This window comes from Glandiceps talaboti, chromosome 4 (genome assembly GCF_964340395.1).
Source record: "Glandiceps talaboti chromosome 4, keGlaTala1.1, whole genome shotgun sequence".
Classification (NCBI taxonomy): Eukaryota; Metazoa; Hemichordata; class Enteropneusta; family Spengelidae; genus Glandiceps; species Glandiceps talaboti.
In genome coordinates, this window is record NC_135552.1 from 10,357,525 (window position 1) to 10,373,093 (window position 15,569).

At 37.0% G+C, this 15,569-nt stretch overlaps 1 protein-coding gene across 1 annotated transcript in view; it reads left to right on the forward strand.

The window, feature by feature from the left end:
- The window catches only part of LOC144434138 (uncharacterized), an 82,098-nt gene that overhangs the window by 29,728 nt on the left and 36,801 nt on the right, over window positions 1-15,569 (forward strand). Inside the window, exon 2 of the mRNA XM_078122593.1 lies at window positions 14,774-14,962. Within this exon, the coding sequence (XP_077978719.1) occupies window positions 14,774-14,962 (189 nt within the window). The remainder of the gene's footprint in view (window positions 1-14,773; window positions 14,963-15,569) is intronic.

Consider the following 15,569-nt stretch of genomic DNA (forward strand, 5'->3'; position numbering starts at 1 on the left):
TATCTTCATGGTACTGCTGACGTCATATGATGTCATGCCAAACACACATAAATTCTTTTGAAGAAAAAAATGGGATGGTGAAAGAGCACTATTACATTGCACACTCACCCAATGAGAAGCCATAAATCTATTTGAAGCGATGATGTGCAAGATTCTCATATTTGAGTTTGTATAAAAAAAAACTAGAGTTGCAATCGATCATTACGAAACAAAAATTCCTATACCATAATTACTTTTATACTATGCTATATATTTTTCCAATATGACGTTCCCCAGATGTGATACTTACTCGGTGCAGACAAATAGTTTCCGTAATAATAATGAACAGTCGTAGTACCTGTAACTTTTTACATATTTTTAATTCAGTTCTCTGGGTAGCTATAGCGACCTATTTTTATCGTTTAACTTTAAAAGGTCAATCGTCTTGTATTAAATCGCACTCCTCGAAGGTGATACTGTCATGATCAGTGAGTGTTAAAATAATGTATAGATGTCATTTTGAAATAATTTAGTTTTCATGTCCGTTTGGTTAGTCGTTTGATTGTAGCGATGCGTTGTGTATCGTAACCAGAATGTCAGTCTTCCTCAGATTGATACTTTAATATGAAACATTCGTTAAATTTATTAAAGTCTTGATACATAATAATGATGGATGTATCTTAATAAACCCACTTTCTACCCGATTAATAATTAATGAGATTTAAAAAAAAAAAAGTCAATATTTTCCCACATTGCTTGGCATTCATTTTCTTCAAACCCCCCTTCCCTGTAACAATAACATCGTGGTGTGTCTAACACGTGATGAACAAATGAGACAAGTAAACTCAGTAATGAATCAGTGATGAGTTTTTAATAAAATAATTTGGTTTGATCGTTTCAATATAGTGATCATCCACCACGGCGTAACCAGGACTAATGAAATATACAGCAAATGTATAGGAAAACGACAGCTGTTACCGTGATTATTATGATTTACATGAAATATACATAGCTCACATTTTGACACGTACATTCATCTGACGACACATGTATTGGATCTGTGTGCTAACCGGAAACGTGATTTCAATAGGAGGCCGTGTGTTTGTATAAATATGTTCAGTTTATTAATTTTTCATCCTACAATCATATCAGTTGCGAAGCGAGCAAGGCGGAAATATCCTTTGTCAGTCTGATTTCCTAAATACTTATGTCCATGTATGCTTGTTACCAGGGATACCACGTTTTCTTATTTTTATTCCCACATTTTGATTTATTCCCCTCTTATTATTTTGTTATGTTATTGACAGCATGTATTTATATCAAGTATGTAACTCGGTCAATTTTAATTTTTTGTTCTCATTGTTTGGAATAACAAATTCTGCGTGTTTACCTCTGTGTAGGATTGTTATTGTATGTGCGTATATAGATTGTGTGCGTATGCGTGTGCGTGTGCGTGTGCGTGTGCGTGTGCGTGTGCGTGTGTTGTGTGTATGTGCGTGTTGGTTGGGGAGTGCGAGTGTATGTATACATGTGTGTTATGAGCGTGTTGTGTGCATGTGCGTGTTTAGATAGGGGTACGGGGTTTATATACATGTGTAACTTCGGACATCTGTCACTATAAAGTAATCGGATTATACATGTATTGAGATGCAGTTGATGTTTGACAGTGTCACGGGTGGGAACTAGTCAAAATGGTCCCGCAGTAAAGTAAACAAACGATGAAGTCATACAAACAATATGCATATGAGAACATGTATGCTTTGCTTATTACGGATCATTGCTTTTTTGTCTTGTTCATTGCTCAAAGCTCTACTACATTGTCTTGAAGCTATGTATGCAGCATAGTTAATTTGAAGGTACTGATAGATACATAACCCTGATGCATTTATATGTATAGTGGCATTACCAATGCAATTATACAAAGCTATGTGAATTATGACATCATCAATTTAGAAACTTGGGCAATGCACGCACGTTTCGATATCAAACATGTAATTTTTTTTATTTATTTATTTATTTATTTTTTTTGGGGGGGGGGGGCAAAATGAAATTGCTTATCTTAGATGATGAGACTTGATATAGGCTGTACGACAAGAGTTCTCATATTTCGTTGCTATTCCTAATCCTAGTATTAAAGTGTTGCTCCTCTCGGACACTCATGTGTACATGGTGACGAAAAATGTACAGCAACCCGCCAATGTACACCAAAAATTGCCGTACCTATAAACATCTCCCAAAGTGAATTAATAAAGAACAAACATTTGTTTCTCTGTATTTTGCACATAGTAGGAACTTAAGACAGTTGTAAAAAAAAAAGGTGACTCACTGAATGAAACATGTGAAATGTATTTTGGGTGCACTATACTATATTCAGTTATATTGATCCAAAACTGTCGCCAGAAGCACGATTTCCAAGGAGATGTTGGCTGAGTCATCCAATACGAATGTCTTACGTTATTTGCACAGAGCCCTATCGCGCTGTGGTGAACAATCAATTACATATGTACACCTCCAAATATTTTGATATCCGTTTACACAGTACACTATTTCCGTACCTCTGGGTTTTGTATGATAGCTCAAAAAATATTTATGTCAAGGCCAATTCGTGCTATGTCAGCTGGTGTGGCGTTCAGACTTTTCATTGCATTGCATACCATGGCTACGTTCCCTGCACTCTCTAGATAGTATTCTCAGTATGCAAGGCGGTAGTAAGATGACCACCCTGGTCGTGGTCGTGTAGTACAAAGCAGTGGCAAAGTGAACACCCACCGTCGGGCTTTAGCCTCCGTTATTATAACAAGTTCATCTAGCTAACATCTATTTGCATATTTGATGGTGTTTCGTCAACCGTTTACTATCTTTTGCAGACTTTGTAACTGTAAAACCACCGATTTTTACTCAAGCACGAGTAAGAAAATCAGAACTGTGTCAATTATTAATATTTTAACGCTAAACAATACCCTTATATCAGTGTCGACATTATTCCGAGGAAAGTTTGCATACTAATGAACTAATATGAATAATTCATTCCTTGTAAAGTGAAACATTGTTTGGTAAAAGAAAATGAACATAAACTAAGTTGTTAAACTTCTTTATTGGGTGAAAATACTAAGTCTCGTATAAAACCTCGATAACTATTCTGCATGCTTGCCTTCGAAGTTCGATGAAATTAAGACTGGTCGTCTCAGCGTTGTACTAGGTATGAGGCCTAGAGAACACGTATAATAAATTATGTCATCAAATCATTTATGTAATCATGCTTGGTGCGGGACTCGATTTTGGCAAATTCCCTAAACACCGACCGGAGAAAAGAGAGGGACATTATCAGAATCGACTCGGAGTCCCGACTTACTGTGTGTGCGAGCAGGACTACTTTAATACGCCCCTGTAAGGCGAGCAACTGATATAATTAACCACTGTGTCAACTTGGTTTTAAACACGTTCCATCTATCAATACTTTTGAACATGGACACTTATTTTATCAGAAGAACTTGTTATTTTCACCATATGATGTGCAGCGGCATGCTGTGGCCACATACTTCTTAATTATTTCGTTTGCACTTCCTAGCCGCTTTGAAGTCAACTATGTCAAAGGTTAATGTCAAAGATCACACCAAGCTGCAGTTGGTCCACGTACTCTCCCACGAGTATCTCGTATTTTTCCCCTCACTCTTTCCACAAGAAATATTTTCATTAAAAACTCATCAAATGTACTCGGAACAGAATGTAAATATACTGTTCATAGACACTCAAGTTGTGTAGGATATGTGATAGTTTCATGTTTTTGTCATGGTAATTCTAGATTTTAAAATTGTTATATATTCATTGGAAGATTTCCTGATTAATTTGACACTATAATAGCAAATAACTTACTATATATAATTCATACATAATTTAGTACTGTCACAGTGGAAATAATACACATCGAATGAGACAAAATAGTACATTTGGTACTTAGTTATCGGGTGCCATGCCTTCATAAAGAGAAATGTGTTTACTGCTAGTGTGAAATGTTAATTTCAATACATGTATATTTCACAACATATCTTCTTTACATAAAAACAGCCCACGGGGTTGCAGGTGGCTGACCATGTATTGTAGATACTGTATATCACAATGACATCCTTGTCATCATCCAAATGATGTCACTGCATTATCGCAAACCAAAGCTGTTAGTTCTTCCGCCATGAGGCAATCTAATTGGTTGTAGTGTTGATGTACAAAGCCACTGTGGTAGATACTGCTTTACGTACACGTGAACGCGGAAACCACCGCCTTTTGCCGGCGCGTCTTGGACGGTGTCGTGAAAGAGGCTGTGGTTTACGATGATGTGTCACTGTAGTAATATTTGCCCAGCAGCTGAGAAAGACTGCTTTAGGTAGCAACACTTATGCGTTTGATCGTCAGATTTGTTAGGAAAGTGAACCATTTATTCTGCTTTTCGTTAAATTAAGGTTGATGGAGGTAGGCGTAAAGTACAATATGTTATTCGACAAAACTGAAAAAAAAAGTAAGCATGCCCAATAAATTAAAAAAAAAACTGAAAACCTTCAGCAAAAATGAAATACTGACTCATAAACATAATACTGCAATGTACATACATAAATATATATTCATATCTTTGCCTGTGAAATGTGTCATAAAACACAGGTGTTCGTGTCGCTAAATCCCATATACAGATCTGTTCGTATGGTTAGGAAGTCGAACACACCCACCCACACACTCTTCAACATTAATTCTTATTTCATATATTATTCATTTTGTTGCATATCAAGGACATTAATTACTGCAAAGAGTACTAGGCCTATTGACTCCTAATAATGTTTACCGTGTATATTTCAATCTGATGTCAGAAGTAGGTGTCGATTTCGTTTAACATTAACACAAGGGCCTATATTATTTTCATCTTTTCGCCATTCTTACGCACTTTAGTGATACTTCTTAGTCTAGATAATGGGGTTTTTCTGTGCTACATCATACCCGTCTTATAGTGGACACAGTGTCCTGAAATAGTTTAATAGAACAGTCGGTGTCATGTGTGTGAGTGTAGAGACACCAACACATGTAGATGACGTCTCCATAATACTTGAATGAGAAATATCGATGGTTTCCTAGAATGTGGCAACGTATTAATGGTCACTGACAAATCTTAATAAATTGTACAGCATAACTAGTTTAGAGTACTGTACTGTACTATATATTAATAGAAAATACATTTCTAAGACCGATGTTTTCTTCATTTTTCTTGTTTATGAAACAAAAATACTCGAATTTCATTTTCTATTTAGCGATCCTTTATCATTTTATCAAATAACTACATAATTCAAAATTTTCATCAAAAAGCAACGTATGACGTCGTCGTAATGTATGACGTAGAAGTTAAGAATTGCCGTGTCTAACAGTACTAGTTTCATTCACAGACACGAGTAGTGCTAACGAAAAATCTGGCAATTGCGAATTATAGAGTAAAATAGTTCTAATTAATGCTAATATTTTTTTTTGTTTTAAAAATAAACAAGGGAAGGAAGGGAGAGGAGAGGAAAACCAAATTAAATGTTCTTAATCACGTTCCTTCAATATCATTGTTTATATTATTAAAGGGGAACACGTTGTATTTATACATGTTTGTGTGTAACTGTTGCTACATATTTTAAGGTACACAGTGATAATTCTTAGCGTCTTATACTTACTGAAGTATACATATATTAATATATATCAAATACATGCTATGTTATGAAAGGCTTTGCTGACGTCATACCGAAATGTTGATAGTGTATCAAATCAAGTGGTTGCATAGCAACATTGAATATTGTAAACACTCATTTTTTCAACACGATACGTCTTAATGAATGCACTTAATATATGAAATACAAAACATGATTTGTTAAGCACGTACTTTTCCCCCTTTTTTTTGTTTTGTTTTGTTTTGTTTTGTTTTGTTTTGTTTTGTTTTGTTTTGTTTTGTTTTGTTTTGTTTTGTTTGTCTGTCTGTCTGTCTGTCTGTCTGTCTGTCTGTCTGTCTGTCTGTCTGTCTGTCTGTCTGTTTGTTTGTTTACTTGTTTGCTTTTGTTCGGGGTTTTTTCGGTGTGTTTGTTTGTGTGTGTGTGTGTGTGTGTGTGTGTGTGTGTGTGTGTGTGTGTGTGTGTGTGTGTGTGTGTTTGTATCAATGAATACCCTCCCATAGACAAGTATCATCATTCCATGGATTGCAGGGGAAGGGGGATCTGAGATAAATATAATGAAATGGGTGTACAGTGTAAAATTGGTCGATTTGAGGAAAATTTACATCATTTCGCGTGATTTTAGTTGTTGTTTTTTAATGACAGACAAAAGATACAGACTTCTACTTTGTCTGTGCCTCTTTTGAGATGCTCCAGGCACGAAAAAAGTGGACTTGGACGATTTGACGAGATAATATTGAGAAAATAACATGCACAATCCAATATTTGACACTGCCATATGTACAGTATACATGTAGTTGCACTGTCACCAGTGACATGAAACTCACAGGGTCACTTTAATATAATGATAATGTAAAAAGTAGAAATAGTATGATAATAATTGAAGTTGGAATATCAATGCATTACAGCTATCATATGTGAATGTTGGCAGGGTAACACATAATTAGTTGATATTATTGAGTTCACCTGACATTAAAGGGGCATATACCATCTTTAGATTCTATTCTTATGTAGTAAATACACACTTACATAAACCACATCTAGTGTCATATATTAATCTGTACCTTAATTGATATGATTATTAAGATCTCCATATATGCATGGTTTTAGGCATGTGCAATTTCTCATGATTTCGTAATTCTTAATGTAATATTTGGTACACCGCAACAATTACGTCATCGAATGACTCATTTTGTTCATCTAACTACTATGGCTACTCCATCTGCTATTCAAAGCTACTAGTAAAGTAAACATCTTCCAATAAGTGGACCCAGGCTCCATTTTTCATGTCATTCCATGTACTCTCCGTGATTGCTTTAATAGTAATGTTGTCCTTGACCTTCGTATTCAGTACCTTCTCCATGGCCAGGCTGATGACAAAACTATCAAGTGCAATGACGTTAATGTTGACAACCGCAGCAACTGCGACTTCAAAGTACGTCAATGCCACTTATGAAGTTGCGTATGACCTGTGTAGGGACTGTAGAAATCGTGTTAGATATCACTTCACACACACACGTGGCTATGTAATTGACCACCGCCATTAGATTGAAGACGTTCCAAAGATGTATTGCATTAACGAGCGAGAGAGAGAGAGAGAGAGAGAGAGAGAGAGAGAGAGAGAGAGAGAGAGAGAGAGAGAGAGAGAGAGAGAGAGAGAGAGAGAGAGAGAGAGAGAGAGAGAGAGAGAGAGTGAGAGAGTGAGAGAGAGAGAGAGAGAGAGAGAGAGAGAGAGAGAGAGAGAGAGAGAGAGAGAGAGAGAGGGGGGGAGGGAGGGGGGGCAGGCAGGCAGAACACTCACTCTTCTTTTACGAAAGGCAGACATGAATGTATGTAGGCAGTTGAGTTTTCACGAGAGTTCTACACAGTGAATGAAACCATCATTTGATCATAGTCGACTGTTGTCTTTAGGTTGGGTTTTATTTCGTAGGTAGTGAAACTCTCCGCATTACAATGTTGACGATGTGCAAGAAGCATTCATTTCAGGACGCAAGTTATCCACGGTAGTAGTCTTTCGCCACCCTGATCTATATAATGTGATTGAAGACATCCCCAACCAACTCATTACCATCAAACAATACACATGATACAAATGTCCTTTCTATTGCATTAAATTCATGAGTACTTGGCCAGCTGTACGGTAGGCCAACTTTTATTGAAGCAACCGCACGCATTGTTCAGCTCCCAGTAATATTGACACGAATCTACATCACCATGGTTACAAAGGCTGCGAATACAACACCTTGTATGATCGATTTTCAAGAATTTTTACTCACTTTTAAACGAAAGACTCATACAATACCCGCCATGGGTAGAACAGGGAAGAATTCGATTTGGACTATCGATTAACAGAGAGAAAATTGACATTTTGCTCCGTGAAAGACAGTGCCTCCAGACTCGATGTTTAGAATTGCGTGCTAATTTGAATAATTCAGAGTTCAGCCAACACCATGCCTCCTATATACACTATTTATCATATGCCCGGACATCATTTTAATGCACTAGCAAGCCTAACTTTGTTGCGTCGCTGGAGGGCGCCATACCTCTTCAATGACGAAGCGTATTTCCATGGGGGGGGGGGGGGGGTCAAATGCACAAGCAAATCTGATGGTTAAACATGCATGAAGAGAGCTAGTGCTCATGATCTCAATATTGATGTTTTTTAAAAAGTAAATATTCTTCCGTAAGGGAAGACGGCGATACTGTGTCTGTCTGTCTGTCTGTCTGTCTGTCTGTCTGCTGTCTCTTTTTGTGTTATGGAGATGTCTTGTCCACCAAACTGAATTGACCAAAACGAATAAAAAAAACACAAAGTTTTTGAGTCTAATGAAGTGAATTAAAGAGAAACACTAATGTTTCATCTCCTTGTCCAAACCTTGCAATTAATGGAGTGTCCTCCACTCAAAAAAAATTAATTACTCTTTTAATGATTCTGTTCGCGTAATTCGTTTTAAGACATGTTCTTGATTATGATAATAAAGAGTGTTATTTCTACCAAGCAAGGCTTTCCCTTGTGAGTCAAGGCAACATTATGAATTCGAAATCCATTTCCCAATCGATTTGATTCGTATTTTATTTTATTTTAGAGGCTTAGTGACCCGATAAAATCTCATTATTTTCTCAAAAACGGTTGCTCAATTCAAACAAAATTTAGTACACACCTTCTTTAGGGTAACATATATATCTGATTAAAGTGGCCATATTGATGAGGATTGGGTATTTATTTTGGAATTTTTTATTTATAAAACAATTTTATCATGGCTTCCTACTTGAAAAATCATGTGAAACAACATATACCAACACCAAGTCTATGTTTGTAACTAAATACATTGCAAAAAGCTATTTAAAAAAATGTGTAAAATAATTTGTTATTTTTACGTGCAATAACAAACATTTTACACACTCATCAGTCTTTGGCCATTTATTGAGTTACAAACAAGGACTTGTATGTTGTTTCATGTTGATTTTTTTTTCAAGTACTGGGAAGCCATGATAAAATTGTTTTATAAATTAAAAATCCAAAATAAATGACAAATCCTCATCCATATGGTCACTTTAAGGAAAAAAGACTACTTTGAAATCGTCATGCTCACGATCATACTGCTGTTACATCGTGTGAATGATAAGATTTTCACATCTCTGTCTAGTATTTGTTGATTGTAGGACAAAGTGTTCACTTTGAATACTGTGTTCTTGCACACTGAGTCTTTTCACGCACACTCGTTTGTCTAAGTGTTGCCGATTAGATTATTCACAATCTTTAGTCGTCATAAAGGAGAGCCCGTGTCTAAGTATAAGATACCATACAACATGTGCGATCAGTCTTTCAACACCTCGGTTTCACTGACTCCGAGATAAGATTCGAATGCATGTTTACGTACGTCATGCCATTCACTATGGTAACAAATAACACTGACTGAGTTGCTTCCAGGTCAGTTCGTCGCGAGCTGTTGTAGCAGGAGTTGACTCAATCAATGAGCGCACTAAAAATCGCGTAAAAGGAAAGTTCGAGATCTTTGTTTTTATATAATTTAAAATGCACACGTTAAAATTTACACGTAACTAATTTTTGCTAGTGCCATACACTGAAAATTCATCGTTGCTGGCGCTTCTGTTAAAAGTTTGGAACCAGTGGCCATATGGATGAGATATGGATATTTATTTTGGATATTTTTAATAATTGAAAACATTTTACAGTGTTTTCTACTTGAAAAACAACATGTAAAACATACAGCCCCAGTCCAATAGAAAACTAAAAAGAAGTATATAAGTATAAGCTCACAATACATACATAAAGTGATTCGTATGTAAATTGCACATACAGCTGCCGCTTCCCCATACATTGAAACGTCATCCGTGCATAAATACATAAAATAATTAGATTATGCGTGTTTACAATTGATTACTTGTGTTTATCCAGGTTGTTTCCAAAGAAACCACTTCCTGTATGTACAATAATATACTTTTTACACGTATTTTTTCTCACTTTATCGAGTTGCAATTATAGCCTGAGGCTTGGGTTATTTTGTTTCAGGTAAAAAAAAACACAGTAAAGTTGTTTTGTTGATAAAAAAATCCTAAATAAATAACCATTTCTCACCGCGTACCGATACGGCCACTTTAAAGGAGTGACACGTGACACACAGCGACCAATCGTTCACTGTACCACTGCCTATTACATATGATTCAATTGGAGTCATGATGGTCAAACAGTTAGAGTGGTCGGCTTGAAATCTACAGGTAACAGGTTCAAACCCAGTCGCTGCCAATTATTCCTGGTTAAAGACTTTGAGAAAGACTTGATGAACTACGATTGTACCCTCATTCAACCTAGCTGTATAATTGGGTACCTGGTAGGATACAGATTGCAATGTGAATGCTTACAGAGGCTGCAATGCACTGTTTGCTCCCAAGGGAGGTGAAGAAGCAGAAAAGGGCCGCTATAGATCCGTACCTGGGGTATACGTAGTAATTGTAAAGTACATTGAGCTATCTCACTAATACATCCATGATTGAGCACAGTGTTGGAAAGCACTATGTTAAAACTGACGTCATCATTATTCAACCAATGACGTACACTATGTCACCCTACACGTACAAATACAGTTAAACCATCGTGGATTACGTCATGTTCTGGTATTTAGTATTGATACGTTTAGCTCTCAGACAAACTCTAACAATGAGTGCGATCATTACTGTAAATCAAACCTAGGTGTGGAAATGCTACTTACGAAACATTTATTCGATAAAATTCGATTTAACACACATTTGAACAAATATCATGCGTCTTGATGTGAGGAAAAATGATTTTTATGAAAAATGGACGTATTTATGTCCCATTATTAACCTAACCAAGAAAACGATATAATTGAATTTTCATTATCAGCGCTAGTCAAAATAAAACTAGAACCATCTGTACAATTCTCATCATGTCTTGTTTTCTGTTACAGTAATATTAGTCTACTGGTACTCTTAAACTTGTATGAGGTTGGTAACATCACCATACACGCGTTATTCTTGTTGCTAAGTGTTATATTTATATTTCAAAGTTTAGAAAACAAAAACCGGATGTGATGGCATACAAAAAAATACTTGCAAAATATTCAGAGTGTTAGGCTTTCATATTGCGGTTAGAAAAAGTAAATTAAATGCACACAATCATTAAGAAATGGGGACAGTTTTTGATAGTTATTAGTTCAGAAAAGTTTCCAAATACAGACAGTAAACTTTCCATTCATGAAAAAGAGTTAGCTCATTGAAATTAGGCCAATTAACAATTTAACAAATTATGAAAGACACACACACAAAACCCATTAATAACACACACAGAGGGAGAGACATCCCACACATAGAGGGAGAGACACTCCTTACACACAGAGGGAGAGACATCCCACACAGAGGGAGAGACACCCCATACACAGAGAGATAGAGACATCACACACACAGAGGGAGAGACACCCCATACACACAGGGAGAGACATTCCACACACAGGAGAAACACCCCATACATACATACATACATACATACATACATACATACATACATACATACATACATACACACAGAGGGAGAGACATCCCATACACATACACGCACAGATAGAGGGAGTGACACCCCATACACACAGAGGGAGAAACACCCATACATATACACACACAGAGGGAGAGACACCCCATACACACAGAGGGAGAGACACCCCATACACACAGTCACACACAAAAGACAGATGTGTTTTGGCGAACACATAAGTTTAACTTTTAGTATGAAACATATAACGCGATAAAACTAGTGGACCTTTCCCACAACTGTGTAATTTTAGTTATTTTTTTATGTAATACATTTAGTTTATCAACATCTCAACCTGGCCGTTCAGAAAATCTAATTGGAATTATTTAGTCCTTCTTACTTTATGCCATAGGCACTAAGTGAACATTCATTTCCGTAGTATCAGTAAATTCAACCATTATTTTGTGGTTCTCATGTTCCAAACCCAATCCCCTCTTCGTGTTAATGCTATGTAAAATGATAGAAAACGCTACTAAATATCATGAACACGACACCACGTCGGCGTGTAAGTGTTGACAACAACGTGCCGATAACGCATTTTTCAAATGTACAGGGATCTCTCTTCGGCTATATTTAATTTTCTTCCCATGGAAACAGTATCATGAATTACGAACAAATCGTAATATTTACACCGGGGTTTTGAACACATTTTGCCGCGGAAGGCAGATGTGATAGCCGATAATTTCGTAGGTTAGGGCTTGCTTACGTCAGTAACTCACTACCGTACCTTTGAGAGAGAGAGAGAGAGAGAGAGAGAGAGAGAGAGAGAGAGAGAGAGAGAGAGAGAGAGAGAGAGAGAGAGAGAGAGAGAGAGAGAGAGAGAGAGAGAGAGAGAGAGAGAGACAGACAGAGAGAGACAGACAGACAGACAGACAGACAGACAGACAGACAGACAGACAGACAGACAGACAGAGGGGGAGGGGGAGGGGAGACAGAGACAGAGACAGAGACAGAGAAAGTCACAGAGAATTCCACCTCGCTTGATAAGTTTACGTGTAATCACATGTCCAAGCCATAAGTTGGTGTACTACGACTAAACTAATGTTTGACGAAAGAATTTAGGTTAGGGCGCTATTACAGAGGTGTTTGAGGTTAGGAAAAATGTATGCAAACTGAGTGTTAATTCTAACAGCTCCTCAAGGCTGAGTGTTCATTCTAAATATGGTAAGCACGCATATAGTAAAGGAACACAATCATGTAGAAAAGGTCTTAAGGTATAGACAACCATAACCCATAGCTCTGTCACTGTAATCCACGGATAATTGAAATATAATATCAAAAGCAGTTGTAAAGATGCAGACAACAACATCGGAAGATTATAATGTCATGTCCAGTTCTTTTATACGGTGAGTTCCCCTTGGATCCACACTGGGACTCTGTCTATTTGGCAGACGTGTAAAAACGAAAAAAAACTTACATAAATTTGTCATATTGGTGCAATTATGACAGCTCAGGTACAATTGTATTCTGTTTGAGAAAATACACTATATATGAATTGACGATTGATTTGTAGCAACTGGACTGAAAGTGTTTGAAATAGTTTGATGGTGTGTACAGCACCTAATAGTATAACCTCAAAAGCACGTGTGTGTGTGTGTGTGTGTGTGTGTGTGTGTGTGTGTGTGTGTGTGTGTGTGGATAATTATCATAAGATAACTCCTAAAGGACGTGTGTATATTGGTAAATAACCCCAAAAGCACATGACGTGTATACTACTATATTGGTAATTATCATGGGATAACCCTCAAAGCACGTGTGTATATTGGTAATTATCATGGGATAACCCCCAAAGCACGTGTTTTTGTTACGTTTATCGGAATGTTATCGTAGATATGTGTATGTTACATACTTCAAATTTGACCAAGCGTGATGACATACACCAGACGCCAAGCCAAATTTAGAACGTGAAATTTGAACTGACGGTCTGCCGATATGCAGCTGATGTTACCGACTAGAATCATGTCAAAAGGACTTACCCGTGCCGTCGAAACTAACTTGTGCGTGGGCGAAAACTATTTTGATTGTAGCATACACATATTTCCCTTTTAATTAATTTTGCATTTTCAATATAACGACACAACTTTTCACAAATGTTATTTTAAACCAAAATAATTGAAATAATATATATAGGATTAGCAGTTCACGGAATTCTAATGGATTCAATAAATAAATAAATAAATAAATATAGTGTGTGTGGGGGGGGGGGTGTTGGTGGGGTGTGTGTGTTTGTGGGTATGTCTGTCTGTATGTATGTATGTATGTATGTATGTATGTATGTATGTATGTATGTATGTATGCATGCATGTATGTATGTATGGTGTGTGTGTGTGTGTTTGTTTGTTTGTTTGTTTGTGTGTGTGTGTGTGCGTGCGTGTTTGTGTGTGTGTGGTGTGGTGGGTTGTGTTTGTGTGTGTACGGGGTGTGTTTGATTGATTTGTTTGTTTGTTTGTTTATGTGTGTGTGCGTGTGCGTGCGTGCGTGTGTGCGTGCGAGCATGCGTGCATGCAGACATGTTAGTGTGGATGGGTGGGTATATATATATGTGTATATTGTCTTATTTATTTGGGGGTTGGTAGTGGTGGTCGATTACTCTATATTCGTTACCAACATAACCCAAACAATTTAGAGTATATATTTTCTAACAAGCACCACCGTAAAGAGGTTAGTGGTTTTACCATGATGGACCCATACAGTAAAACCGATACAACGGGTGTATTGGGAAAAAACACATCCCGATTTTGACACATAGGGATATGTCTCAAGGTTTAAATCTTTTATCACTAAAATTTCCTTAATCCCATCTACCTCACTTTTGAACCAACTATACAACAGAATTTCATGAATACCACGAATTTGACACTTTTAAATTAGTAAAAAAAATATCCACAATCAACGACTTTTCAAATTTGACTGAGTGATATAGAAAGATCCACTATCACATGATAGAGAGACTGTCTATAGCAGCATATTTCCAGTCACGGCCTATTGTATCATTAGATGACTACGTTGACAATGTGTTCATTTCTTGTTTTTCTTTCTCTAACAGATTCAAGAGAGTCCGAGTTAGGTACCAATACCTCATTAGTGCGTACTTTGAAATATACAACACTAGCAGCATTGATGAACCATCTATTATCGTGTGGCTGGTATGCATTAACATGTGAAGGTCTACATGATGGTATAGAACCAGTTTGTTACAACAATTCATGGGGTACTACCTCCGCTTTTGACTTAGGTATGACTTTTCAACTCTTTCATGCGTTAATGTTCATGTACTTCTTCCAAGGCAACCACCTTTCTGCCTTCTATTCCATTGGGGATGGGGGGGGGGGGTAGGAGTTCCATTCCTCACTTTCACCACAGTCACACACTCACATTCACTGCCATCATCACCACAACTACAAAACTACAAACTCTACCACAAACGGTACCACCACCACCACCACCATCACCACCACCATCATCACCACATGATCAATAGTAGCTATGACTATGACAACAAACAGTAGTCTGTTAATTATAAGTGACCATCATAATATATTTGAGGCACTACCGTGTATGTGCACCGTATTATTATTATTATGGCCATCATAGTTCTCACAAATCCTAGGACACAATGTTGCACGAGAAGTCTTTATTACAGACGCCCCCATGCGATAGATTTGATGTGGACTTCGTATAACTGCACCTAGCACAATGTACATATATGTAGTATACTGACTTCATGTCCAATCACTGTCCTTGTTTATCCAACTATCGCCCAAAATCTATTTTTATAGCGACAATATAAGTCAGTAACCCTGAATCACTGATGTATGGCTCGACAGAAAAAATAGGTAGCT